This window comes from Ailuropoda melanoleuca, chromosome 17 (genome assembly GCF_002007445.2).
Source record: "Ailuropoda melanoleuca isolate Jingjing chromosome 17, ASM200744v2, whole genome shotgun sequence".
Classification (NCBI taxonomy): Eukaryota; Metazoa; Chordata; class Mammalia; order Carnivora; family Ursidae; genus Ailuropoda; species Ailuropoda melanoleuca.
The window spans coordinates 25,815,125-25,841,050 of record NC_048234.1 but is presented as its reverse complement, the minus strand read 5'-3'; the positions used below and the strand labels follow the sequence as shown (position 1 = coordinate 25,841,050).

At 41.2% G+C, this 25,926-nt stretch overlaps 1 protein-coding gene across 16 annotated transcripts in view; it reads left to right on the top strand.

Annotated features, from left to right (window-relative positions):
* TRPM3 (transient receptor potential cation channel subfamily M member 3) overlaps positions 1 to 25,926 on the top strand; it is a 774,831-nt gene that overhangs the window by 659,888 nt on the left and 89,017 nt on the right. For all 16 annotated transcript variants that reach the window (XM_034646697.1, XM_034646707.1, XM_034646703.1 and 13 more), the window contains 2 exons: positions 19,951 to 20,051; positions 21,434 to 21,568. In XM_034646697.1, the coding sequence (XP_034502588.1) occupies positions 19,951 to 20,051; positions 21,434 to 21,568 (236 nt within the window). The remainder of the gene's footprint in view (positions 1 to 19,950; positions 20,052 to 21,433; positions 21,569 to 25,926) is intronic.

Below are 25,926 nucleotides of genomic sequence, written 5' to 3'. Positions count from 1 at the left end.
TTTTTTAACCTGGAATTGTTTAGATAGCCTTAATACAGCCCAAAAAACCCCCAAAAAACAAGAAGAGAGAGAGACATTCATGTTGACACTTTCATCACTTATATGAAATGCAAAGTTACCATATAGTATTAAATATTACACAAATGGAAGTAGATGAAATTTTATCCAAAAAAGATTGACAAAGTCAAATGTGTGACATGGTCACTTTATTTTAAGCTTAAAAGTATAGTGGGGGGTGGTCAACTGGAGGGGAATAGTGAAATTTATCAGTTAGAGACAAAACTCACTACAATTTTTACAGTGAAGATTCTTTCCAAAAGTGTTAAATCCTTCTCTGCATGAGACCACATTTGGTCTTCCTTCTGTCCTTTGACTTGTCAGTCAGGCTTCCCCATGGGCACCTGTTTACAGATGGCTCATTTTACTCCTTTTGTCAAATCTTTAACTTAGGTGTCATAGAACAGATTGACCAGGAGCAGGTAGGGTCCTGGCATGGGCCTCCCAAAAACTATACAGATCAGCACATCTGCTTACTTAAAACTCTCAGAGCTCTTACCAGGGCACTTAACTACCAGATGACCTTGGCTGCCCACACAATATCTTAGTGACAAAACCAGAATGCCCACAATTTCTCCAAATGTAATGGCAAGAATCAGTGTGATCTGACACTTGTTTTATTTTGAAAGATTAGATCACCAGTGAAATATGATTTCAACCAGGAAACTTTTTGGTGACAAGTAACAGAAACACAATTCAAATGAGCTCAAGCAAAAATAAATAAGATAGTTTTGTAGATTTACATGACAAGGAAGGTGAAGGCTAAGTGGAGTTCAGGCAAAGTAGGATCCAGGGCTCAAATGACGTTATCAGGGTCTGTCCTCTGTCTCTCAGACATGCATTTGTCTACCTGTCACACAGAATGGCCATCAGCAGTGCTAGGCTCATACCCAACCGAGTACAGCCCCATTAAATTCCAGGTAATTAGAGCAGAAGGGACCCAGGGAGGACTTGCATACATTTGCCTTAGATCAGTGCCCATCCCTGAATTCATTCCTGTGGCAAAGACCATGGGAGAATCCCTGTAACTATGAAATGGGAGATGGAATCAGCTCCACCCAAGTCACAGAATTATGGGTCCCCTCCCCCACCCCCAAAAAGATTCTGTAGCCCGGAAGTAGAGAAGGAGATTGCTGGTAAACCCAAAGCTACTAAAAAAATATGCACTTCTCTAAAGTTGTATTAAAAGGAGTAATGAGGGTCAAAGAGTCAGATTTGCCTCAAATGCAAATGCCTCAGAATCTATATATCAGGAATAAATTCTTCATTCCGGAGGCAAAAAAATAGAAACTAGGTCGAATGAATACTAATTAGGGTCCAGACATTCACCCAAGCTATACTCCTAAGGTTTACTTCAGGTAGACCTCAATATGTAACTTACTAATATTTTTTAGTACACAATGATTATATATTATTATAATCACTGTTACCTTTTTCAGTTTTCATGGTCTGCACTTGAGGATTTCTGCCAAAAATTTTAAAGGAAATTCTATTCTTACCATTTTTTTCCCAAGACCAAAGTCTATTCCTTAGGAAAAAAAATGATTCCATAAAGGCCAAGTCGCCCCAGGCTTTCCCCACTGGGCTCCTTCCACGCCATCTTCCACCGCCATCCCGGCCCCTCAGTGGGCTGCCAGCCATAGGTCCTGAGATTAATGACAATGACACCCACATGCAAACCATCACTCACTCTCTGTTGATCAAACAGCTTCCCCTCACTGAAGCTCGGTTTCCTAACCTATAAAACCCAGAGATGATAATATCTCTCCCATAGCCGTTGGAACCATTTTCATCGATAATGCAAGTAAAGCATTGAACCCAGTACCTGTAAAAATCTGTTTAATAAATGATGGTCTGACTGGCGCTGATGATGATGGCAAGCTAAGCAGGAGAACAAAGACCACCTCTGTTTTTCTCACCGCCATGAACACACAAACACAGCGCCTCGCACGTCATCAGTATTCAAAAACTGTTGTTAAACTCACGAAGACATGATCAACAGGCTTTAGAATCAGATTAGATGTACACTGAGATCCCAGTGCTACCTGGCTGTGGTATTTATTAACTAGGTTACTTAACCTCCGTAGAGGTGCCTCAGTTCCCTTCGCTGTGCAACAGAAAATCATAGCTCCGTCGTGTGCAGGGACGTTAGGGACACATGAGACAGTGACACTGGGAGCTCTCTGAGGGCGGGCACTCTGCCTTCTATTTATGATAAACACCTAACAACTAATATTTTTATATCTTCCCCCTTCTCGAATAGGCTTTAAAATGCCTAGGGAACTGGCATGTCCCCTATGTCCAAAACCCAACAGAATCATAAAATGTTAAATTCGAAAGGACCCGTAAATCTGCCAACAGCAAGCAACCAATAAATTAACCTCAAGCAGACTGTAAGGATCCAAAACAGATCCACAAAAAGGAGTTTCATGTCGAAAATGGTTGAGAACATGCTGAGCTGCCTTAAAATGAAATTAATTTTCTGGCAAGTTTATTTTCTTACAAATCTAAATAGATCGTAGAGCAATATTAGAGAGCAAGGGAGAGAGCGATTGTAGACATTTTTGTCTCAGTAGGAGGATGAAATAAAAGAACTTAAACCTTCTCATCCTGTTTTCTGTGTGTTTTACAATTCACAAAGCATTCCCACATACATTTTATCATCTAATCTTTGCAACAAGTGTGTGGAATGGTTACCACATAATTTATCTCCAAACTGAGACCTCCTTGGTCATAAAAGTGAGCAGTATTGATAATTATGGCAGAAAAACTAGAATGAACCAAGAATGTCCATTGATAATTATGGCAGAAAAGCTAGAATAAACCAAAAATGTCCAAGTAAACTGGGAAGAGTGATCATCCTGATTACAAATCCACCTTCCATAGGAAGTTTCTGGAGCAAAAGGATTACGTCTTCTTTGTCTTTGTATCCTAACACCCAGAAAAATGCTTGACATATGGTAGGCATTTTATATATGTGTATGTGTGTATATATATATATGTATATATATATATATACACACACATATATATATCTGTGAATATATGTGAATATCTATGAACATATGTGAATATATATGAATATATGTGAATATGTATACGAAAATATATATGATATATAATCATCAATGCAGTAATTCCAGAAAATGTCCCAGAACTCTGGAATGACGTATTTCTAGATTATAAGGTCCCACTGAGTACCCAGCACAAGGGTGAAAATAAACCCCTGTCAAGTTGTGTTGTAATATTGCAGAACATGGGAAACCAAATATATATGTTATATTACATATAGTTGAATATATATTATAAATATTATACTTATAAATTATATTTAATATATTTTAATATAATATTTATATATTTTATAAATTATATTACAGAATATTATATGGTATAAGTATATATAATTTTATATATGTAAAATATAGATATACATACATATACACATACCTATATACATATATAAATATAGATATATAAAATTCTATGAGCTTCCAAAGAGAAAAACAGATCTCAAACAGAAAAAGGAGCCAGAATGCTTTAGACTTCTAAACAACAATGTAGAAATTGATTGTGCAATGCCTTAAAAATTTGAAGGACATTTATTTGCAATCTAGAATTCTATGCCTGACCTACCAGCCATTTGCAAAGGTAGAATAGACATTGTAAGACATGAGTTATCAAAGCATTTACTACCTATGAGCTATTTCTTCAGAAACTGCTGGAGCATATGCACCCCCAAAATGATAGAGGAAACCAAAAACAAACAACAACAGAAAAAGGAAACATGGAACATGGGAAGCGGGTGCTCTAACACAGGAGTGAAGTGTTGGCAATCCCTGAAGGACGAGGCAGGGGGACCCTTCTGCACCCAGCATAGCCGGCAAAAGCAGGAGCTGCCAGACCTTCTTCCTAAGACTCAAGCATGGACTCGGCACAGTGTCATTTCTGTTGCAGTCCATGGGCACGTGGACTCACAAGACCAGCTACCATGGAGGACCGAAAGAATCAGCTCCGAGAAGGGAAGTGCTGGCCTCTGGTAAAGAGGCCTGGGATGATGAGATTTGTGATTTTATAACAAATCTTGTAGGAACATGTGAGTGTAAAAATCTGTGTATGTATAACCTTAGTAGAAATGAAGTACAAAATGGATTACCTGGTTCTCAACGAAAGAGACAGAATAAGTAGAAGACAAAGGAAGAGAGAAGAGAAGATAGATCATCAAGGCAGTAATTCCAGAAAATGTGCCAGAACTCCAGAGTGTACATTTCTATATAATCCTGCTAAAACCACAATATGGAAGATGCAAATATTTTACTTACTCATCCGTGTAAATGAATTCATTTTGTCATATCACAAGGAAGCAGGATAACCCAGTAGAACTTTTTTTTTTCCTTTTATTCCCTCTGTCCTAAGTTGATAACGTTTCTCAGTTTTGCATTACCATGCGTAATACAGGAACACTTTTATAAAGTTTTTTTTTTTAACATGTTAATGGGAGACTTTGCGAAGTATTGGCTTCTCTTAATTGCAGAAAGGGCACAATAAAGAGGACTCATCCATTTAGCTAGGTTGGCAAAAAGAAGGAAATAGCGTAGTACTCCACAATGTTATTAATCATAAGCCATATAATTTCATTTGTCCTTTGTTGCTTGCATATGTTACTAGGACACAAAGAAATAATAGCAATATTTCCTGCAGAAACTCTTGGCAAGTATCCTCACATAGACAAACTGACTTTGTAAGGTTTTTATGAAGTGTTGGTCCATAGACATCTTGCACCCTAGTTCTGAAATGAAACGAACAGTTTTTCAAAGTGAGTGAGACCTGACACAGAAAACACAGACCCAATAACTTGTAGAAAAACAAAACAAAATTTAATCACCACCTCCTCCCACCGCTAGCTCCACTGCTGGGAAGTATAGGGACCCAGGGGAGAAAGAGTTCGGCCCTTACTCCAGGCAGGGAACAAGGCTGAGAGAAGTCAGTCCTCACAGAGCCTTAGGTAACCTCTGATGGGCCAGACAAGGTGCAGGAACCCCTTAAGCAGGTGCCGTGCACAGGAGCCAAGTTCTGTTACACCAGCCTGGGGAGGCGCCAGAGGCGCTTTCCTGATTGAATGTGGGTATAGTTTATATGGAAAACACCCAGTATCTCAGTTTACACTCCTACAAAACAATCATATTCTTATAATTCAAGGAGATCATTTGTATCTAAACTCAGCCTCTTGCTGAGTTGTAACAAACGGGCCTCTTCTTGTTTATATCAGCACCTACAGTCTTCAGCTCACTTAAGGGAGTGTCTGCAGAGAAAACCTCGGTAGGAGGTAGCATTTGAGGGACTCCCCAAGCTCTATCAGAGGACCACTCTCTGAGGACCACTCTCTGAGGACCACTCCCTGAGCCCCGCCCCCCGCCCCAGCAGCAATTCTGACATGCGCAGAAGCCCTAGGTAATTTAGGGAGTGTCAACACTTCATTCTGAGAATTCCTGTTTTACTACATAGTACGTATTTCTTTTATGAAAATTCAGTGACCCCTAATCACTCACATGGAGTAGAAACTGTAGAGTAGTCTGGCTGATTAGTTGTTCTCCGTCAAGGAGTGTCTGCCTGCCGATGGCATTATAACTGCATAGATTTATTAAATTATTATTAATCTGGCAAAATGTATTGTTGGGAATAGTAAGATACTGAAAATGTTTGCACGGTGCTTTAATTTAACAAAGCAGTTTTTCCGTCTACTTTTCTATTTAACCTTCAAAGCAATCCCTTGAGGGAGATATTATTAGCCTCATTTTCTACAAGAAGCAGCTAAGTTTTAGGGAGGATACGTAACCTTTCCAAGCCCCCACAGGTACTAAACAAGCTCAATGCCCTTTCTCTTGCACACAGAAAAGTTCGGAAGGCCCCTACTTAACACCTACCCCAACCCTACCCAGCAGAGGGTAACCTGACACCAATCAGAATGGCACTAGGAAGCTGCTTCCATCAGGCTAGCATTCATATCTCCTAGGGGCCACTGTGTGTCAGTCTTTATATCAGAAGTAAATGACCTAATCGCCTGAACACCTACTATGCACAAGGCATTATCTTAAGTTGTACAAGTGTGCAACGTTTTAAAATATGGTAGAAATACACATCATAATAAAAAGTAAATAAGACACTGAAGAGGTGCAAACCGAGGGAACTCCCAGTTTCAGGGGAAATTTTATTATGGAGGCAGCATTTGAAATGCCTCTCTACAGTTCAGAGTGCCAACCTGTGATGTCAAATAAACAGCCTGAAGAAAGACAAATAAATAGTATGCTGATTACTTTTTCAGAGGAATTTAAAATTAAGAAGATACAGAAAAAATAAAATAAAGTAAAACAAAATAAAGAAAATGCTTTTTAAAATATTATTAATCCTGAAATACCACATATGAGTGAAATCATATGGTATTTGTCTTTCTCTGACTGACTTATTTCACTTAGCATAATACTCTCTAGTTCTATCCACATCGTTACAAATGGCAAGATTTCATTCTTTTTTATAGCTGAGTAATATTCCATCATATATATACAACATCTTCTTTATCCATTTGTCTATCAATGGACACTTGAGCTCCTTCCATAATTTGGCTATTGTACATAATGCTGCAATAAACATGGGGCTACATGTATCCTTTCAAATTAGTGTTTTTGTATTCTTTGGGTAAATACCCAGTAGTGTGATTACTGGATCATAGGGTAATTCTATTTTTAATTTTTTGAGGAACCGCCATACAGTTTTCCACAGTGGCTGTGCTAGTTTGAATTCCCACTTGAAACTTTATTAAGTTAGAAAACTTAATAAAAATCTTACTAATCTTGAAAATCAGAGCCTTCAAATAAACAGGATCTAAGGATATCCAGGCAGGGCTCATGTTGCCCAAACAGGTGTACATCATTGTATCCAATCAATTACTTCCTTGAAGTGCATTCACAAACTGTGTCTTTTAAACAGCATCCTATTTTAGGTGCACTTATAAATGTTTTTAAATAATAACCCCGGATAAATAAATAAATCTCCAAGCCCAAATGGCTCAGCTGACAAATAATAAAAATAAAAATAAATTAAGCTGATAATGAATTTTAGATATTTTATCAATTTTGGCCCTAATGATAGAGCATTAGAGAATATTCTGGATTCCTTCATGCAATGTGGGTTGTTTTATGATAGAGAACACAAAAGCCCGGTTGCCTACTTCTCTTTGTATCATGAGGTCAATAAAATTTTCTAAGTTCCTATGAATTAAAAAAAGAAAAAAAAATTGAGTTCTAAAATCAGACTGCCTGCATTTGAAGCTTGCCTCTGGCACTTCTTGGCTACTTTACCTTGGACAAGTTTCTGTGCCTCAGTTTCCATGTCTGCAAAATGGGGGTAATGGTACCTCATAGTTTGTTGTGAGAATTAAATACATGAACACTTAGAAGCAGGGCCTGGCACAAGCTAAGCATGGAAGAAATATTAGTTTTATTATCTTATTTCCTGAAGATAAACGGAGAAAGAAAACCCTATCTTCCTGCAAAGGGCACTTTCCACTCAGCTGCCTGCTTTGTCTCTTACAAACCAAGTGTGAATTTCTTCTGGCTAAAGTTAATCCAATTTTTCCTGATTCCTTTTAACTTTCTCCTGGGAATTTACCTAAAGTTATTTTTACCAAAAGGAGATAGTTATCATTCAGGGCAAGAAAATAGAGCAAAGAATAAATTATACACAGACCTCGTCTACTTTTTTATGTGCATGTTTCAAGCCTTTAATTTGGTTTTTCTCGATGTAGCAGCCACATCCCTAAGAGAGCATCACGAGGGTAGGCACGTGGCCCTGCTTTGGGGGACCACTGAAGCTGTCTCCTAAGCAACCCCATCACATGACAGGGTCCTTCAGCTAGTTCCCTTCCACCTTTGTGGTTTTCATAGAGGTAGAGAACGTAATGTCTTTAAATGAATGGATGGTTAGGTTTTCATTGGCTGAGACCCTATCACATTTCGGCACATCACCTACAAAGTAAATTGATGGAAATGAGCAGAATCCCTACTTAATCCAGACAAGATTCCTCAGATAAAACACAGAAAGGTCCAAAGACCCCCCCAAGAAGAAATGTTCCTCCACTGATATAGAGGTGGGTGGTATCTTCCTACGGATCACAGCATCATGGCGCTATTAAGGACGGTGCAAAGTCTACACATCCTGCCCCCTCCCCCACCCCAGTCCATCAAGCAGAATCCTACTTGAGCTATCAAGGTCAGATGGCACACCTGACATTTTTATTTAGCAGCTCTCCCAAAGGGAGTCCACAACTGCATTTACAAGCCACCGAAGTACTTAATGACCCTCAGAGTATTAAAAATAAAAAATAAAAACAGGGGTGCCTGGGTGGCACAGTGGTTGGGCGTCTGCCTTCAGCTCATGGCGTGATCCCGCTGTTATGGGATCGAGCCCCACGTCAGGCTCTTCCGCTATGAGCCTGTTTCTTCCTCTCCCACTCCCCCTGCTTGTGTTCCCTCTCTCACTGGCTGTCTCTATCTCTGTCGAATAAATAAATAAAATCTTTAAAAAAATAAAAATAAAAAATAAAAACAAAAAAGTCTTTCCTCCAACACTGAATCTCAGGTCCCTAAATAAACAGATATTCCCGGCAATATGTGCCTTTGGTGCCATGACATAGTTGGGATGTCCTGCTTCGTGGGCCCTAACTCTGCTCCCAAACCCCGTCCTTCTTAAGGCCTGAGCATGTGGCACGTTCTCCACGGTCCTCCTTTCTCTCCAGCTGCTCACTCCCGCTCACTCTCAGCAGATGGTAGCTCCTCTTACTTCACTTTCAATATTTACCTTCATCTAAGCTCCCTTCCCCCACCTCGGGAATATTAGTTTCTCCACTCAGCCTCACGTCTCTTCTTTGCTGGCCAACTGCTCCCTGGCCTCCGGGCTTCAGGATCTCATCTACCGTGTGCTTGCATTTCCCTCTCTGGTGGCTCTTTCCCTTCTGCTCTCAACATAGTCAGGCTCTCTGTCACCCAAGGAGACCTTGGCCGCTCTCCACCAAGACCCTCCAGGAAGCATCTTACTTTTCCCCTCTTCACCATCCAGCTCTGAAAGGTGATCTGCCTTTCCACCAACTGCCCTTACCCTCCACCTACTGACTTCTAGGCTCAGGGGCTCACTCTGCAAATTTTTGCATTCCACATTCGACCCCGTCCAATTTTCTTACAGCTTTCAGAACTCCTGAAGACCACATATACTCTTCTAACCCAAACGATTATTATTCCTGAACATTCAGCAACTTTTGACAGTGTTGACTTTATCTCCTTTTTTTGAAGATGTTTATTTGCTTACTTATTTGAGATAGAGCGAGAGAGCGAGAGCACAGGTGGTGGGTAGGGGCACAGGGAGAGGGAGAAGGAGGCTCTCCACTGAACAGGGAGCCTGACTCGGGGCTCAGTCCCAGGTCCCTGGGGTCATGACCCAAGCCAAAGGCAGATGGCCAACCGACTGAGCCACCCGGGTGCCCCGACTTTATCTCTTCTTACTACAACTCTTTTCTAGCCTGAGAGAAGGCTTTGGTTTAAAGACTGATTCTATAAGTTTCTCCATCGCTCTGAGCCTCTGTTTTCTGATCTTCAGAGTAGAGGTAAAGATATTCATTGTACAGGGTTTTGTGAGTATTAAATGAGATAATAAATGTAAAATGCCTACTATGTGATTGGCTTTCAATAAAGGATGGTAATTGTGTTTATTTTTACCTTTCCTGGGTGTCAGAAATACTGAGTGTTCTACATTCTGACAGCTCCTCTGTCCCCTTCATCAGACATTCTTACTTCTCCACTCTGCTTTCTGTCAAAATTATAAAATACCATGGGTTTAATGTCATGTCTGCACGAATGACCTCCAGTTCTATCTCCAAGTCCAGCTTCCCTCCCTGCACCCTTTTCTAATTGCCTACTGGACAACTCCCTTGGGTGTCACTATGCACCCCAAATTCAGTCAAATTAATTGTCTTTACATATATTTTTTTTAAAAATCATCTTTCCCCAAAAAGTTGATTTCTACCTGATTTCACCAGTTATGTTCATACAGCCGCTATCCGTGGAGTTCTCCAGGCCCAAAACCCCCATCACATTTTTCCTCCCTTTGTTCAAGCAAATTCTTACTAATTTGGGGCATTTTTGCCACCATAGTATCTCATACATCTATCCCTTCTTTCCCTCCTTGTTCAGCACCGTTAAACCCTTCAGGACATTTGGCCTGATGAACTGCAGTGGCTTCTTACGGGATCTTCCTGCTTCTTATTGAGCATATCCCTGTCCATCCTCAATACTTCAGTTAGACGAACACTACCAATGAAAAGATCTGATCAAAACACTCCTCTATCTACAGAATCCTTCAGGATGTCCAGTGCAAGCATGGCAACTCAAATTCATCAGCCTCTTCTTCTAGAAAGCTTCAAAAACCAATAATGAAAAGGGAAGAAAAAAGCAAGCAAACTCTATTTTTGGTAAAAACTGGGAAATATTCCAAAATATTTGTAAATGCAAGAGCTCTGTGGGAGGAAAGAGTAAAAGCTGAGAAGCAAGGAACTAGCAGCGGCAATCCTCAGCACCAAAATGTAATTCCTAGATGCCAGGAATGCCCTAAGGTGCAAAGTTCTCTCCTTTGCCTGGAACAGCATGTGCGAGAACGAGAATGGTTTTGGTGGTGACCCCTGACCCTGACTTTGTACAAAGAAATAGAGGCGGTGGGCTATGTATAGAATTATGCAGATAAGACCTATTTGCAGCAAGGAGTTTGTCTTTGTGGGAACTGAGAAGAAAGCCTTCCAGTTGTGAATAATAAGTAGCCTGGAATGCTACCCTGGGCCCATTATAACCCAGCTCACTAGATGATAAATAATAAAAAAGCAATTAGCATATAGATTCATTCTTTAAAAAAATAACAAAAGGGCAAAATGTATGCACAGAAGACTACTCTGTAAAAATGTTTCCAGAGAACAGATGAACGTTATGAATAAATATTTTACCATGAACTTTAAAAAAAAAAAAATTGAATCCCAGTGAAGAACTTTATCTATGAAGTAATACTTCCAAGTTGGAATACCAAAATTCAGGTAAGAGTAGGTGAGGCAGCAAGAGGAGATAAAATGTGCATAGCACTCAGGAATGAGGTCGAGGGGGAAAAATGAATTCGGCACAAAATTGCAGACTTGAGAAAGGGTGCAAGATCAAATATGCATGGTGAAAAACCCAGTGCAGGGCACAGAGGATAGAAATGAGGAAAGTGAACAAAAATGAAATGAAACAGAAATAAAGAGTTAATTAGGATTAAGGAGAAATTATATTTACAAAAGACAGAAAACAGAGATCCAACATAAGCATAACTGGTATCTTCAAAGAAGAAAACCAAAGTAATGGATCAGAAGACATATTCTAAAATATAATTTGAGAAGTTTTTCATTAAACAAGTTTTGAAACTTTGATCTAGATATTGAAAGGGCCACCTTGTGCCAGGTTAAACTGATTCAGAATCCTCAACACCTAGAAACATCCTAGTAAAGTTACTGAACCTCAAAAAAAATAAAGACTACTTTGGGCCACCAGGCAAAATGATCAAGTCTTTCATGAGATTAAAAATCAAGTTGGCTACAAACCTTTTTACAGTAACATTCAATGCCAGGAGATAATAAACAGATTTTTATATCGAGCCAATGTCATTCAACTATAAAGACTACTAAAAAAAACCAGTTTAGAACATTCTAGAACTCTGACAATGTTGTTCCCATGAGTTCCTCTTGGAAAAACTAGAGAAGATGCAACCTACCAACCAAGAGATGCTTGGGTACATTCTGGCAAAATTACCAATTGTGAGCATTGATACTAGAATCTAACAGAACTAAGATAAAAACAAAAATGGGACTTTGAGTAACAGAAAGGAATTTAAGTGCTTCCTGCCTTCCAAGGTAGAAATAACGCAACAACAAAAAGAAATTAAGAGGAGGAAGGATGGAGGTAGAGATGGTAGGCTCTTTGACTCATTATAACATCTGTACCTTTTGCCTACTAAAATAAGAAATATAAGACTGACAATTCAAATATTAGTAACGGAAATGTAAGCATATTGAACAGAACTAAGTAAAACTAGAAATATAATGGTATATTCTAAAATCAAATGGTGGAGGAGAGATAAGGGAGAGTACATGCACAAGATTAATCACTGCTCACAGTAGTAATGACTGCTGTCTAAAGAAATGGAATTAGGAGTCCCACACCAGACCAACTGAATCAGAGTCACCGTCTAAGCAAGATTCCCAGATGAATCATATGCACATTAAAGCTCGAAAATCCTGCTCTGCACTACAGCCAACATGTAAAATACTCCCGCTTTCTCAACTCCACTTTACCTTCTTATCTCGATGGTTTACCTGAAATAGTATTGTTATTGGCTAATAGCATTTTCTTTTACTACCATAACAAATTCCCACAAACTTAGTAAACTAAAATAAAGCAATTCATTCTCTTATGATTTTGGAGGCTGGAAGTCTAAAATTAAGGTATCAGCAGGGTTATGTTCCTTCTGAAAGCTTCGGGGGAGAATCATTTCCTTGCCTTTTTCAGCTTCCGGAGGTTGTCCACATTCCTTGACTTGTGCCTCCTTGCTTGCATTGGTCCGACCGATGGTTTCGTCTTCACACGTCTTAGCTCTACTTTGAATCCCTTGCCTCCCCCTTATAGGGACCCTTGTGATTCTATTGCATTGAACCCCTATATAAACCAATATAATCCTCGTCTCAAAATTCTTAATCACATCTGTGAAGTCCCTTTGCCACGTAAAGTAACATCTTCACTGGTTCCCAGGATCAGGACATGCATCTTGGAGGGGTGGGGGCATCATTCAGCCTACCACACACTCCATTTGTTCAACTCTCCACCATCCTTCCCTACTAGAATCACATTCTACTTCCTCCTCAAAGTGACTCAGCTGACAAGGAAGTGTTCTGGGCTTATGTGTATAGTTTCTATAGCACTTATGCCTTTGTTCTTTGATAGAGTGATTTGTAGACTTGTCACAGCTCTCCCTTTATCCCATCCCACCTCCATTCTTATTAGATAGCATTTTCCTTGAGGGAGGAGATTGTAGATATGTTTCTATTTCCATACTCTACTAAAGGTGCACACACTGATGTCGTCAATGACTTCTTAACTGCCAAATCCAGTGCACACTTTGCGGTTCATTCATTCATTTAACAAATGGTTATTGAGCACCCATTGTGTGCCAAGCACTGTTCTGAACTCTCAGAATACAGCAGTGAATAAAGTAGACTAACTCCCTGGCTTCTTGAGGGTTACTCTGGATAAGGAAATAAATAATAAACTAATAGGTACATAAGCTGGTCCCTTGTAATAAAAAGAGTTGTAAAGAAGGAAAGCCAATCGGGGCGCCTGGATGGCTCAGTTGGTTAAGTGTCCAACTCTTGATTTTGGCTCAGGTCATGATTTTGGGGTCCTGGTATCTAGCCCCAGCACCCAGGGCTCTGTGCTAGGTGTGGAGCCTGCTTGAGATTCTCTCTCTCCCTCTCCCTCTGCCCCTTCCCCCCACCCTACCCCCCCTCTTTCTCTCCCTCTTTATAAAATAAATAATCTTTAAAAAATAAGAAAAGCCTATCTTTTTTTACTTGCCCTCTTTGCAGCTTTTGACCTAATGACCACTCCTCTTTTTTAAAAGGCTCTCTTCCAATAGTTTAGGGCACCGTGATCTCCAGGTTCTCTTCCTATCTCTCCATTTTCTGTATGTGTTTGTGGGTGATTGCTTTCTAAAGATTTGCCTTACTTTCTTGCTTTTTTTTTAAATGATTTTTTTATTATATCNCATGCAAAAGAATGAAACTTGACCACTCTCTCACACCATACACAAAAATAAACTCCAAATGGATGAAAGACCTCAATGTGAGACAGGAATCCATCAAAATTCTAGAGGAGAACATAGGCAACAACTTCTATGACATCGGCCAGAGCAACCTTTTTCACGACACATCTCCAAAGGCAAGAGAAATAAAAGATAAAATGAACTTATGGGACTTTATCAGGATAAAGAGCTTCTGCACAGCCAAGGAAACAGTCAAAAAAACTAAGAGACAGCCCACGGAATGGGAGAATATATTTGCAAAGGACACCACAGATAAAGGACTGGTATCCAAGATCTACAAAGAACTTCTCAAACTCAATACACGAGAAACAAATAAACAAATCATAAAATGGGCAGAAGATATGAACAGACACTTTTCCAATGAAGACATACAAATGGCTAACAGACACATGAAAAAATGTTCAAAATCATTAGCCATCAGGGAAATTCAAATCAAAACCACACTGAGATACCACCTTACGCCAGTTAGAATGGCAAAGATAGACAAGGCAAGAAACAACAATTGTTGGAGAGGATGTGGAGAAAGGGGATCCCTCCTACATTGTTGGTGGGAATGCAAGTTGGTACAGCCACTCTGGAAAACAGTGTGGAGGTCCCTTAAAAAAAAAAAAAAGTTACTTTCTTACTTTTAAATATGGGTGTTATTCAGGGGCGCCTGGGTGGCACAGCGGTTAAGCGTCTGCCTTCGGCTCAGGGCGTGATCCCGGCGTTGTGGGATCAAGCCCCACATCAGGCTCCTCCGCTATGAGCCTGTTTCTTCCTCTCCCACTCCCCCTGCTTGTGGTTCCCTCTCTCGCTGGCTGTCTCTGTCTCTGTCAAGTAAATAAATAAAATCTTTAAAAAAAAAAATATTGGTGTTATTCAATGATCCATCCTCTACTCTCTTATCACCTTCATGCTAATGTTTTCCAAATCTCTGTCTCCAGACTCACCCTTCCTCTGCCACACATCTTAATATCCAGTGGCCTCTGGCCATTCCCACCTAGATGGATATACCACAGGCATTTCAAGCTCAATACATTCAAGAATGCAATTTTGCTGGGGCGCCTGGGTGGCACAGCGGTTAGGTGTCTGCCTTCGGCTCAGGGCATGATCCTGGCGTTATGGGATCGAGCCCCATATCAGGCTCCTCCGCTATGAGCCTGCTTCTTCCTCTCCCACTCCCCCTGCTTGTGTTCCCTCTCTTACTGGCTGTCTCTATCTCTGTCAAATAAATAAATACAATCTTTAAAAAAAAAAAAAAGAATGTGATTTTGCTGTCCCCCAAAAGCTTCTTTTTATCTTGCATTGCCCATTTCAGTTGGTCATTACATACCTGGGCTCCCAAGCTAGAGTTAGGATACCACTTTTGACTTCTCTTGCTCCCCACTTTAAATCTCTTATCCAAAGCTACCAATTGTACTTTCTAAATACCCCTCCGTCCCAGAGGCCCCTTCAGATCATTATCCCTTTCCCAGAATATGGCAGAACTTCCCGTATTGCTCTTCCTCCCTCCAGTCCAATGTCCCTTCCAATCTACTCTTCACACTGCTGCCAAAGGAGTTTTTCTAAGAATGCATCTGACTGCACTATTTCTGAAATGAGGTGTTCCAGTGGTTTCCCCACATCTTCGGAATAAAGGGAAACTCCTGCAACATCACGTACAAGTCCTTCCATTCTGGTTTCATCTCTCTCTGCTTCTAACTCGCATATACCTCAAGCACTGGGTCCCCCTCAATGTCTTCCCATTAATTCCCCAAGCTCACAGGGCTACTTAACTCTCCTGATCCTTGCATAGGCTGTTCCTTTTGCTACAATGCCTTTCTTCATCTCATTTGTCTAGTGAACTAATCCCTCCCTTAAAACCATTTTCTATCTACTTAAATCTTCCCTGACCTCCTGCCTTTGAAAGAGGAAATATTAAAACTCCTCTTTTTGTGTCTTATACCTACTTGTATTCATTCCCACATCAGGGCCTATTTGATGTTCCCTCTTCCTGGAATGCTCCCCCACTCCTGCCCCTGCCCAGTTCCTCACACGGTGGCTTTTTCTAATCATTTAGGTCCCAGTTCAAATGTTACTCTTAGGGAAGTCTCCTATCCATTCATCCTAACAGTGCAGCCCCACCCCCACCTGGGATCTGGCATCAGCCAGGGCCACAGTGTCCTATGGATGGTGTACCCTTAGCCCAAACCAGGGTCTTCATGGATTCCCCAGCCCCATTTCAATACTTCAAGACATTTTCCAACCCTCTCTTTCCCCCACAGGGCCAACCAGATGCCCCAAAGGACACCCAGATTTGTATCTATGAGGTTATCCAGTGGCTTCATATCCAGCTCTGGTTTCAGGAGGGCAACCTAGCCAGCAGATCACTCCAGCTGAGTGGATCATGTGAGACTGGGGAGCCAGGATGGTGCTGCCACATTGACTTGGAGTGACTCAAAGCGTTCCTCTAGACACATCCCCCATCTCTCGGGAATGACTCTGCTCCTTGGAGCACTTACACGATCAGAAAGTACACAGGTCCTTAGTTTGTTTATCCCTTTACTTTCTGAATGCTGCCCCTCCATGGGGAGAAGTAAGTGGTAAGCTCTGGGCAGAGGGACCTTAGCTATCTTCCTCACCATGGGATGGAGGTTCAATGTTACAACAGTTCCTGCCATAGAAGGTGTTCAGTGTCTGTTGAGCAGATAAATGCATGAGATGATGTGTTTAATCACAGACCTAGCTCTTCCTGTGGCACGGAAGCTCTCCAGACAGTGGACTCCGTCTTACTCACCTGGTCCTCAGGCTGGCATAGTGGCTGCCGTAAGAGAAGGCATGAAATCTGGATTTTTTTAATGTGTAAATAAATGAATAAACAGGTGAATAAGTGAGTGAATATATATTATCTAGTCTCAAGGTTCTTCACCTTGTCTTCATGATTCTAATGTGAAAACAAGGTCAAGGACCTCTTATTCTTAAAAGCTCTTGGGGAACTTTCAAAAACTGCAATGCCCAGGACCAATAAAACTAGAATCTCTGGGATGGCTCCCAAGCACGGGTGTATTTCAGCTCTTCAGGCAGTTCCCGCATGCAAGCACAGGGGAGCATAGGGTGACCAGCCGTCCAGGTTGGTACAGGACTGATAGGTCTCCCAGGATGTGGAAATGTCAGTGCTAACAGCCTGACTATCCTGGGCAGCTCGGATGGTTGGTGACCCAAGTTGAGAACCTCTGATCCAAACTGTCACCTGGGATCACTTTTGAGTGATGTATTTTCAGTTTTTGAAAAGTCAGGACTCATTGGCTTTGTGATTTCACTTGACACTTACGTAATTACATTCAGGTAGTTCACGTTGACCCCAATAGCTGCTTCCTCCTTGTTCAGATTTGTGCTGCTACTATCGACTGGGCGACATACAAATTTGTGGCATACAAATGGCAAAGGGAATAATTAAACCATTACAGCAGGTCGGCAAAGACCAATAGAGCTGCTAAGGGAGCCAAGGATGAAGTGTTACCTTTCCAAATGCACCCCCCAGTGAACCTTCCATTTCTTTCCTTCAAAATGATGACTGTACATTTTGACACGTTCCTATTTCTCACTTGTTTACACCAGTTACCCTGGTATTAGTTTGTGGTTTCTGATGTTATCACCTGAGGTGATAAATAATTTTTAATAGAAAAATCCCTGTGTAAACCGAATTAATATTCATCATCCCAAACACTAATTAATTTACTACCAGTGTGTGGTTTATATCAAACCCATCACTGTGTAGACACCAGAATCAAAATGCCCTTTGCCCTGTGAGGAGAAAGGGGCCCTCAGCTCTCTAGGGCCTTTGTTATTCAAATGAAGGTCTCAGATCATCCCAGGTCAGCACCACCTGGGAGATCAAAAATGCAGAAACTCAGGTCCCACCCCAGACTGACTAAATCTGATTCTCTGGAGGTGGGGCCCAAGACTCTGGGCTTTAAAAAGCTCTCCAGGTTATTCCTCTGCATGCTCAAATTTGAGAGGTGCTGTTTAAAGAGCATTTTGCTCACCTAATTCTTAGCTTCAGTATCTCAGAGCCAAGAAGGAAGAGGCAAGGGGAGGCAGCAGACAGACGGAATCATGTAGCACAGTGGTTCCCAAGCTCTGGGGCACACTGAAAACACTTGGAGACCTTTAAAACTATCAGAGCCTGGCTCCCACCCCAAGCAATGGGATGTGGTTGTTTTGGGGTGCAGTCTGGGCATAGGGATGTTTTAAAAGCTTCCCGGGTGATTCGAATGTGCAACAGACTTTGGGAATCACTGCTTCATCACCAGCAACCCTATCTGCAGCTCATTGTTCGAGCCTCCACTGCTGAAGAATCCAAGAAAATGGGCAGTGCTCGCATTTGCTAGCCCTCCTTCCCTCACAAACATTAGAGTCAGCAGAGGTGGCATGAAGGAAAACTCACTGGGGCTGAATCTCACATCTGGCAGGATAAATGCCTCCTCTGTTTACCTTCTGTTAGTAGCTATTTGGTTTTTAACCACTCTGGACCTCAGTATCTTCATCTGTCAAACGCAGACAATAAGACCCATTCCCCAGGATTATTTGGGGCATTACATATGATAATATGTGCAAGTACCTAATATTTTGCCTAGCACATAGTAGGTGTCCAAAAACTGTGAGGCGGGTAAGAGTGCTGTCTCTGTACCCTGTGCCCTGCTGGCAGGACATCTAGCTGCATGAAGTCAGGCAAATATTTAGGGATGACTCCTGCTCAGGGTACCAAGGGTGTTAACTGCAAAAACCCAGTTCATATATAAATTTGTTTATATGATCTCATTCTAGTCTCCCATCCCAGCCAGTAAACAGGATCATTCTTATTGTCCCCATTTCACAAGGTGATAGAACAGTGATACAGAGAGGACCAAAGTCACATAGCTGCAAAATGGCAGACTCGGGTCCCCTGACTGTAGCCCAGTGTGCTCTCCACCTGCCGTTCTCAGCCTCACACCCAGTTGCTTGGCAGGTCGAATTTATTGACAGGATGCATTGATCTAGACCAGCCTTGTTCCAACAGAACTTTCGGTGATGATGGAACTGTTTTGAATGTGCACTTTCCAGTTCAAAAGCCACCAGCCACATAGGGCTACTGAGCCTTTAAAATGTGGCTAGTGTGACTGAAGAATTAAAGGTTTTGTTTTAATTTTAATTAATTTAGATTTAAATAGCCACACGTGGACCCCATAGATCTAGCCACGGAGTCTGGAGAATAATGGGAAACTGAAATTTTATTCCAGTGGCTTCTACCCACCAATCAAAGAAAACCTAAGCCACTTGTTTGCCTTTCTCTTAAAAGATCTTAACTCTTTTTCAAGAGAGTGGCAAAGCTGGCCCACTAGCTGATGAGGGCATGGCCCCGTGCAACGTACAGTCTGAACGATGCTTCGCACCAGTGACTGGCCAGCAGAAACAACACGTGTTACAGAGCACTGCTTCTCAAACCGAAATGTGCGCATGCGTCATCTGAGACCTTGTTAAAATACGGACTCTGATTTAAGCAGATCGAGGGTGGGGCCTGAGAGTCTGCATTTCTAGCAAGTGCCACGTGCTGCTGCTGCTGCTGCTTTGGCTCCACGGGCCACCCTTGGACTAGCAACAGTGTTGAGCGGTGGTCTTCAGTGAGCTGATTTTGTCTCTGTCCTTCCTCCTGGAGGCATCTGGCAATGTCTGGAGACGTTCTGGACTGACTGCCATGACGTGGGTGGGGGTGTCATGGGGATCTACTGGGTTGAATTCAGGGACGCCGCTAAATAATCCACAATGTACAGGACAGCCCCCACAGGAAAGAATTACCCTGAATGCCAATAGTGCCCAGAGAAGCCCTGTTGTCCAGCTGACTCTACTCTTCCGAAAGAGGGGGGTTGATGGGAGAGTCATGGAGGAGGTTTTCTTGGTGTAATAACTGATCAATGCTTTCTCTCTCCCACTCTTTTCTCCTCCTTGTCTGCACAGGAGCAAATGCCTCGGCCCCAGACCAGCTGAGCTTAGCTCTAGCCTGGAACAGAGTGGACATCGCTCGCAGCCAGATCTTTATTTATGGGCAGCAGTGGCCGGTAGAGTATATGTCACCACCCCTGCAAAGCCCACTTGCTTGGGCAAAGGGTATTTGCTTAAGAAATCTCTGAGAGCGGCTCGGAGAAACTGCTGCCTTTTCTCCAGAATGCAAATGTTCCCTCCCTCGTAGCCATCCTCTGGCTCGGGCCCCGTATCATATTTAGGAAAACACCGCCACCTGGTGGACGACGCGACAAAGAACAACGTCATACATTCCAGACATTTCCCGTCATGGCAACGTTCTGCGGAAAATGATGCCGTTTCTTCCCTACGTCTGAGAAAACATATAAGACAAAAGTGTGTTCATTAAAATGAAGGAAGGCGTGGAACTAACAGTTTGTTTCTGGTTGTCTCTGAGGTTGCTGCTCCTGAGCGGCGGCTCGCCGTGTTAGCGTGTGGCTCGGTCACACCTCGGGACACAGGATTAGCAAGCTCCCGCGAGCAGGTGCCATCTGGTCCTGGTGGCCGAGCACAGGTCCTCCCTATTCCCAAGCACAACACAGAGGGAACCAAAGCTTTATATAACTGTTCTTGGTTGGTTTCCCTCAACTGACACTACCAAAAATAAAAACTAGGAAAATTGGCTATTGGGTAGTTGATGCCTGGATCCCTAGGAGGCAGCCAGCAATCTGAGATTTGATTTCTGTGCTGGAATAACTGAGGGCAATACCCTCATGGACGGGGCTTCTTTAACCCTGTCTTTGCCCCCAGAGAGCTGCTGCCCACCAGGAAGGCCCTGTCTCTGTTTAGTGCTGCTAGTGGATTGCTAGTGTGGACAGATTTGTCAGGGAGTCTGGATGCTGGGAAATTTTGTGAAATGAATGGAATAAAACCCTGGTAAACAGACCAAAGGACCTAAAAAGTTGCTGGGTCTCTGCATAGAAATGTGTGGGGCAGAAGCGAGGTAGTCTAACAGTTAAAATAAAGAAGGGCTTACTGTCTGATCTGTTCGCCAGGGTCCCTCTTTCAAGGTAGCCAGGGGTCTAATGCATAGCCTCAGGAAGATGAAAAGGAGGACAGCAACGCACCCGCTTTGGCACTTCACGAGTATTGCAGAAGTTTGGTCAGAGAATACAAAGAAAATTCTTGTATACCCTGTGTCTTTTCAGGATCCAGAAGAGAAAAAAAGCATCAAGGAGGAAATAGCTTTTAGAACTAGAAAACTCTGAATTATATTTGCAAAGACAGGTCCCAAAACACAAGAGAGCTTGTGGCTGTCCCAAAAGTGGAGCTGGGAACAGTCTCGCTAGCTTGTCTTTGGATGTGCTGAAGGTTTACCAGATGTCAAAGTCATCTGTGTCTAAACTGTTCAGGTGAACGAACACCAAGAAACTGCATCCCAAGAAGCTGGGGCAGACTAACTCAGTGACTTGATTTGCAGGTGGGGTCTTTGGAGCAAGCCATGTTGGATGCCCTAGTTCTGGACAGAGTGGATTTTGTGAAATTACTCATAGAGAATGGAGTAAGCATGCACCGTTTTCTCACCATCTCCAGACTAGAGGAATTATACAATACGGTAGGACCAAGCTAAGGCACTTTTTATTTTCTCTGTGTTTTTTTGTTTTACCTTCTCCTGCCCCCCACATGCCTGTGAGTCTCTTCCCTCCCCTCCAAATGCATGGATCATTTTTCACAAATGCTCCCTTAGACCTGTAGACAACAACGCCAAGTCACCAAGATTCCACTTGTTTTAACTGCTCAGTTGTCAGCATCAAAGGCAGAAAGTTATGTGATCACACCAAAAGCCAACATTCTCAGATTCTTACAAACCCACAAGGCTCTGAAAATTAGAACACAGTTTATGCTGTAAGCCCAGAGGGCGTTTGAGGCAATCAAGAGAGGAGAATTGATTTAACTCAAAGCATCCAAGGAGACCGATTAACTCTCCCGCACCATCTTGTTATTCTCAAAGCTATGGCATTCATTCCTTTTCCTCTATAATGGAATAAAATGTAAAATACCCCTTGTTTGGAGTTACCCCAAAATATTTTTTATATTGTTTATAATAATTTGCTTCTTCCTTAACTAGGGTTACCAAGGAATAATCATAAAGAAAAACTACTATTTATGAAGTTGTTTATAGTATTCAGTGAGTTAAGTACATTGGCTCTGAGCTGATACTCACTAAAATCCAATGAAGTTTAAAGAGTAGATATTGGAAACTTCAAGAGGGAACAGGATGTTTGGAGAGTACAATTCAGGAAGGTTAAGACATCTTTCTTCCCAAAGGTTCTGGACCTACCTCAATAGCTTTTGTTGCTTGTTCTTTTGTTTCGAATTCCACAAAGGTAAATCCCTTTGGATCTCCAGTAGACTATAATGTGGTTTCTACTTCTGTAAACAACGTGGCTACATTTCCCAAATACACTTTCAATCCAGCTGTGATTAACATTTTTGGGAAGTAATTCCTATGATACATTAGAAGCAGTATTAAATATGTAAGAATTCTTAATCAAGGTCAATAAATTTTTACTTGGAATATTGAAGGAAAGAGTAGATATTGTTTTCCTCCATTTTCCAGATAAGAAAACTGAGGCCAAGAAGGGAATTGGTTTATTCAAGATCACAAAACTCCTAAGTAAAGAAGAAAGCCAGTACTGAACCAACACTCTTATTCTTCCTCTCATATGTCACACTGTTTCTCTGTCCCACCATCCACAGCTCTAATGAGATAGAGCTTATGGACCTCTCCCCAGCCAGTGGTGAGTGTTAGGTGGTACCGCACTGGCTCTGTCTCCTTCCTGCTGCTAGAACTAGAACACAGGTTAGCAGAGCAGCTCCAGGTTTCTGTTTTCTCTGCAGATTTTTCTTGGTTCTGCATAGTGACACTTTCAGTAAGAATAATAGACTGAAATGATAGAGTAGGAGGTCCCAGTTCCTGTCCCCACCAAAAGATCAATAATTAGCCATAGGAGAAATGGATAAATTCCTAGAAATGTGCAACTGACCAAATCTGAATCATGAAGAAATAGAAAAATTTGAACAGACCAATAACGAGTAAGGAGATGCAATCAGTAATCAAAAACCTCCCAACAAGAAAAGCCCAGGAGTGGGTGGCTTCACAGGTGACTTTTACCAAACATTTAAAGAATTAACCCCAATTCTTGTCCAACTTTTCAAAAAAACTTGAAGAGGAGGCAATATTCCCAAACTTATTTTAGGAGGCCAGCATTACACTGACATCAAAGTGAGATAGGGACACTATAAGAAAATAAAACTATAGGCCAATATCTCTGATGAATATAGGTACAAAAATTCTCAACAAAACACTAGCAATTGCAATTCAACAGCACATTAGAAGATTACACACCATGACCAAATGGGATTCCATCCCTAAATGCAAAGATGGCTCAATATATGCAAATCAATAAATGCACATCACATTAATAGAACAAAAGACAAAACTCATATCTCAATAGGAGGGAGGCAGGGAAAAACAGGCACCCAATTTGGGAAGGAAGAAGTAAACTTGTCTTTGCTGATAGCATGATTTTGTATATAGAAAATCCTAATGACTTCACACACACACACACACAAAAAAAAACCTGTTGGGACTAATAAATGAATCCAGTAGAGTTTCATGATACAAAATCAACATACAAAAAGCAGTTGCATGTCTATACACTAACAATTAACAATCTGAAAAGAGAATAAAACAATCCCATTTACAATAGCATCAAAAACTATAAAATACTTAGAGATAAATTTCACCAAGGAGTAAAAGATCTATAAAACAAAAATTATAAGACATTGATTAAAGAAATAGAAGAAGACACAAATAAATGGAAAGATATCCCATGTTAATGGATTAGAAGTGTTAATTTTATTAAATTGTCCATATTACCCAAAGCCTTTCATAGATTCAATGCAATCCCTTTCAAAATGCCAATGGTATTTTTCCATGGAAATAGAAAACACAATCCTAAAATTTACATGGAACCACAAAGAACCCTAAATATCCAAAGAAATCTTGAGAAAGAACAAAGGTAGAGGTGTCACCTTTCCTGATATCAAATTATTTCACGAAGCTATAGTAATCAAGACAGTATGGTATTGGCATAAAAATAGTTACATAAACCAATAGAAGAGAGTTGAAAGCCCAGCAATAAACATATGCATACACAGTCAATTAATATTTGAAAAGGGAACCAGATATAAAAACACAGTTTGGAGGATCCTCAAAATATTTGGGGCTGAAGGGTGGGGAAAAATGGGAGATGTTAGCCAAAGGCTATAAACTTTCAGTGACAAGATGAATAAATTCCAGGTATCTAACATACAGCATGGAGACTATAGTTAACAACACCATCTTGTATAATTGAAAGTTGCTATGAGATTAGAGCTTTAATGTTCTTACCATTAACAACGAGCAAAATGATAATTACGTTAGGGGAAGGTTATGTTAACTAACTTGATTGTAATAAACAAATCCCATTGTATACCTTCAACTTACACAATGTCTTACTCAATTATATCTCAATAAAGCAGGGGGGGGAAGTATAATGGAGTTTTCAGTAAAATAATTAAAATAAAACACAGAGCTTAATGACTTGCATATCAGTTAGAGAATCAAGGTAATATATTTATTCCAATGATTGGAAAGAAGTAAGCAGGAAAGTTCTAGATCAAGAAAGGCCAATAGATTTCAGCACCGGAATCAGCTGGTGGTGGTTCCCTGGAGAATGCTGTCAAGAAGGATTATGGGACTGTGAACAGCCTCAGTAATAACAAGGAGCTTGCACGTGGTCATAGCTGGTAGGCAGCAGAGCCAGGTGTGGAGCGCCATTCTGAGGAGTTTGTGTGTTCAATCCCTATATCAGACTGCATTCCTCAGTGGAAAAAGAATTCTGAGAAGTATGTCGCATGCATGGGCAGGTAGTTGAGGCAATACACAGGAATCATCTCCATACCTGAATGTGTTCCCACAGTGCTGAAGGATTGCCATCACTTAGGGTCACCAGATTTTGCAAATGAAAATACAGGATGCCCAGTTAAATTTTAATTCCAGGTAGACAATGAGTCATTTCTGATATGAGCATGTCCCATGAAATCTTTGGGATATACTTATACTAAAAATTATTTCTTGTTTATCTGAAATTCAGATTTAACGGGCATCCTGTACTTTATCAGCATTCCTATTCCCGAAAGATGACAGGATGGCAAATCATTTCACATCAGCCTCTCTTTTCCCACCAAGAGCCTGTGGCTTTTTCTTTAGATTTGAGCAAACTGATACCAAAGAATCAAATCCAGCCCACTGCCTGTTTTTGTATGGCCTGCAAGCTAAAACTGTTTTTTAAACATTTTTTAATGATCGAAGAAATCAATAGAAGAATGATATTTTGTGACATATTTAAATTACATGAAATTTGATTCTTTTTTGGTGTCCATAAATAAAGTTTTATCGATACATGGGCAGGCTCATTTGTTGATGTATTGTCTCTGGCTGCTTTTGCACAATGGCAGAGTCAAACGGTCGCAATGAAAAGTCTATGACCCACAAAGTCTAAAATACTGACTCTTTGGCCATTTACAGAAAACTTTGCCAACCCATTTTAGACAATTTCTCATTCATTACGGCGAACAAACGAGTTGTGATCAGCCATGTGCCAAAGCGTATTTCCAGTGCTCTAAATTGGCCCCTTTGTCTCCCCACTGCCTCAACACTAGCCCCTTCAATGATGTTTTCACCCAGCTGTCCACAGAGTTGACAGACTCCTTTACAAAGCTCGAACCTAGAACCTCAAATGCTTTTTCTCGAGGAACCACAATCCAAAAATCTGCCAGCGTGTTTGTTTAGAAAAGACAGGTACAACTGAGCAACTACAACAAGGTTCATCTTCAAGAACTGCCCCTCCGCCGACCAGAACCCTT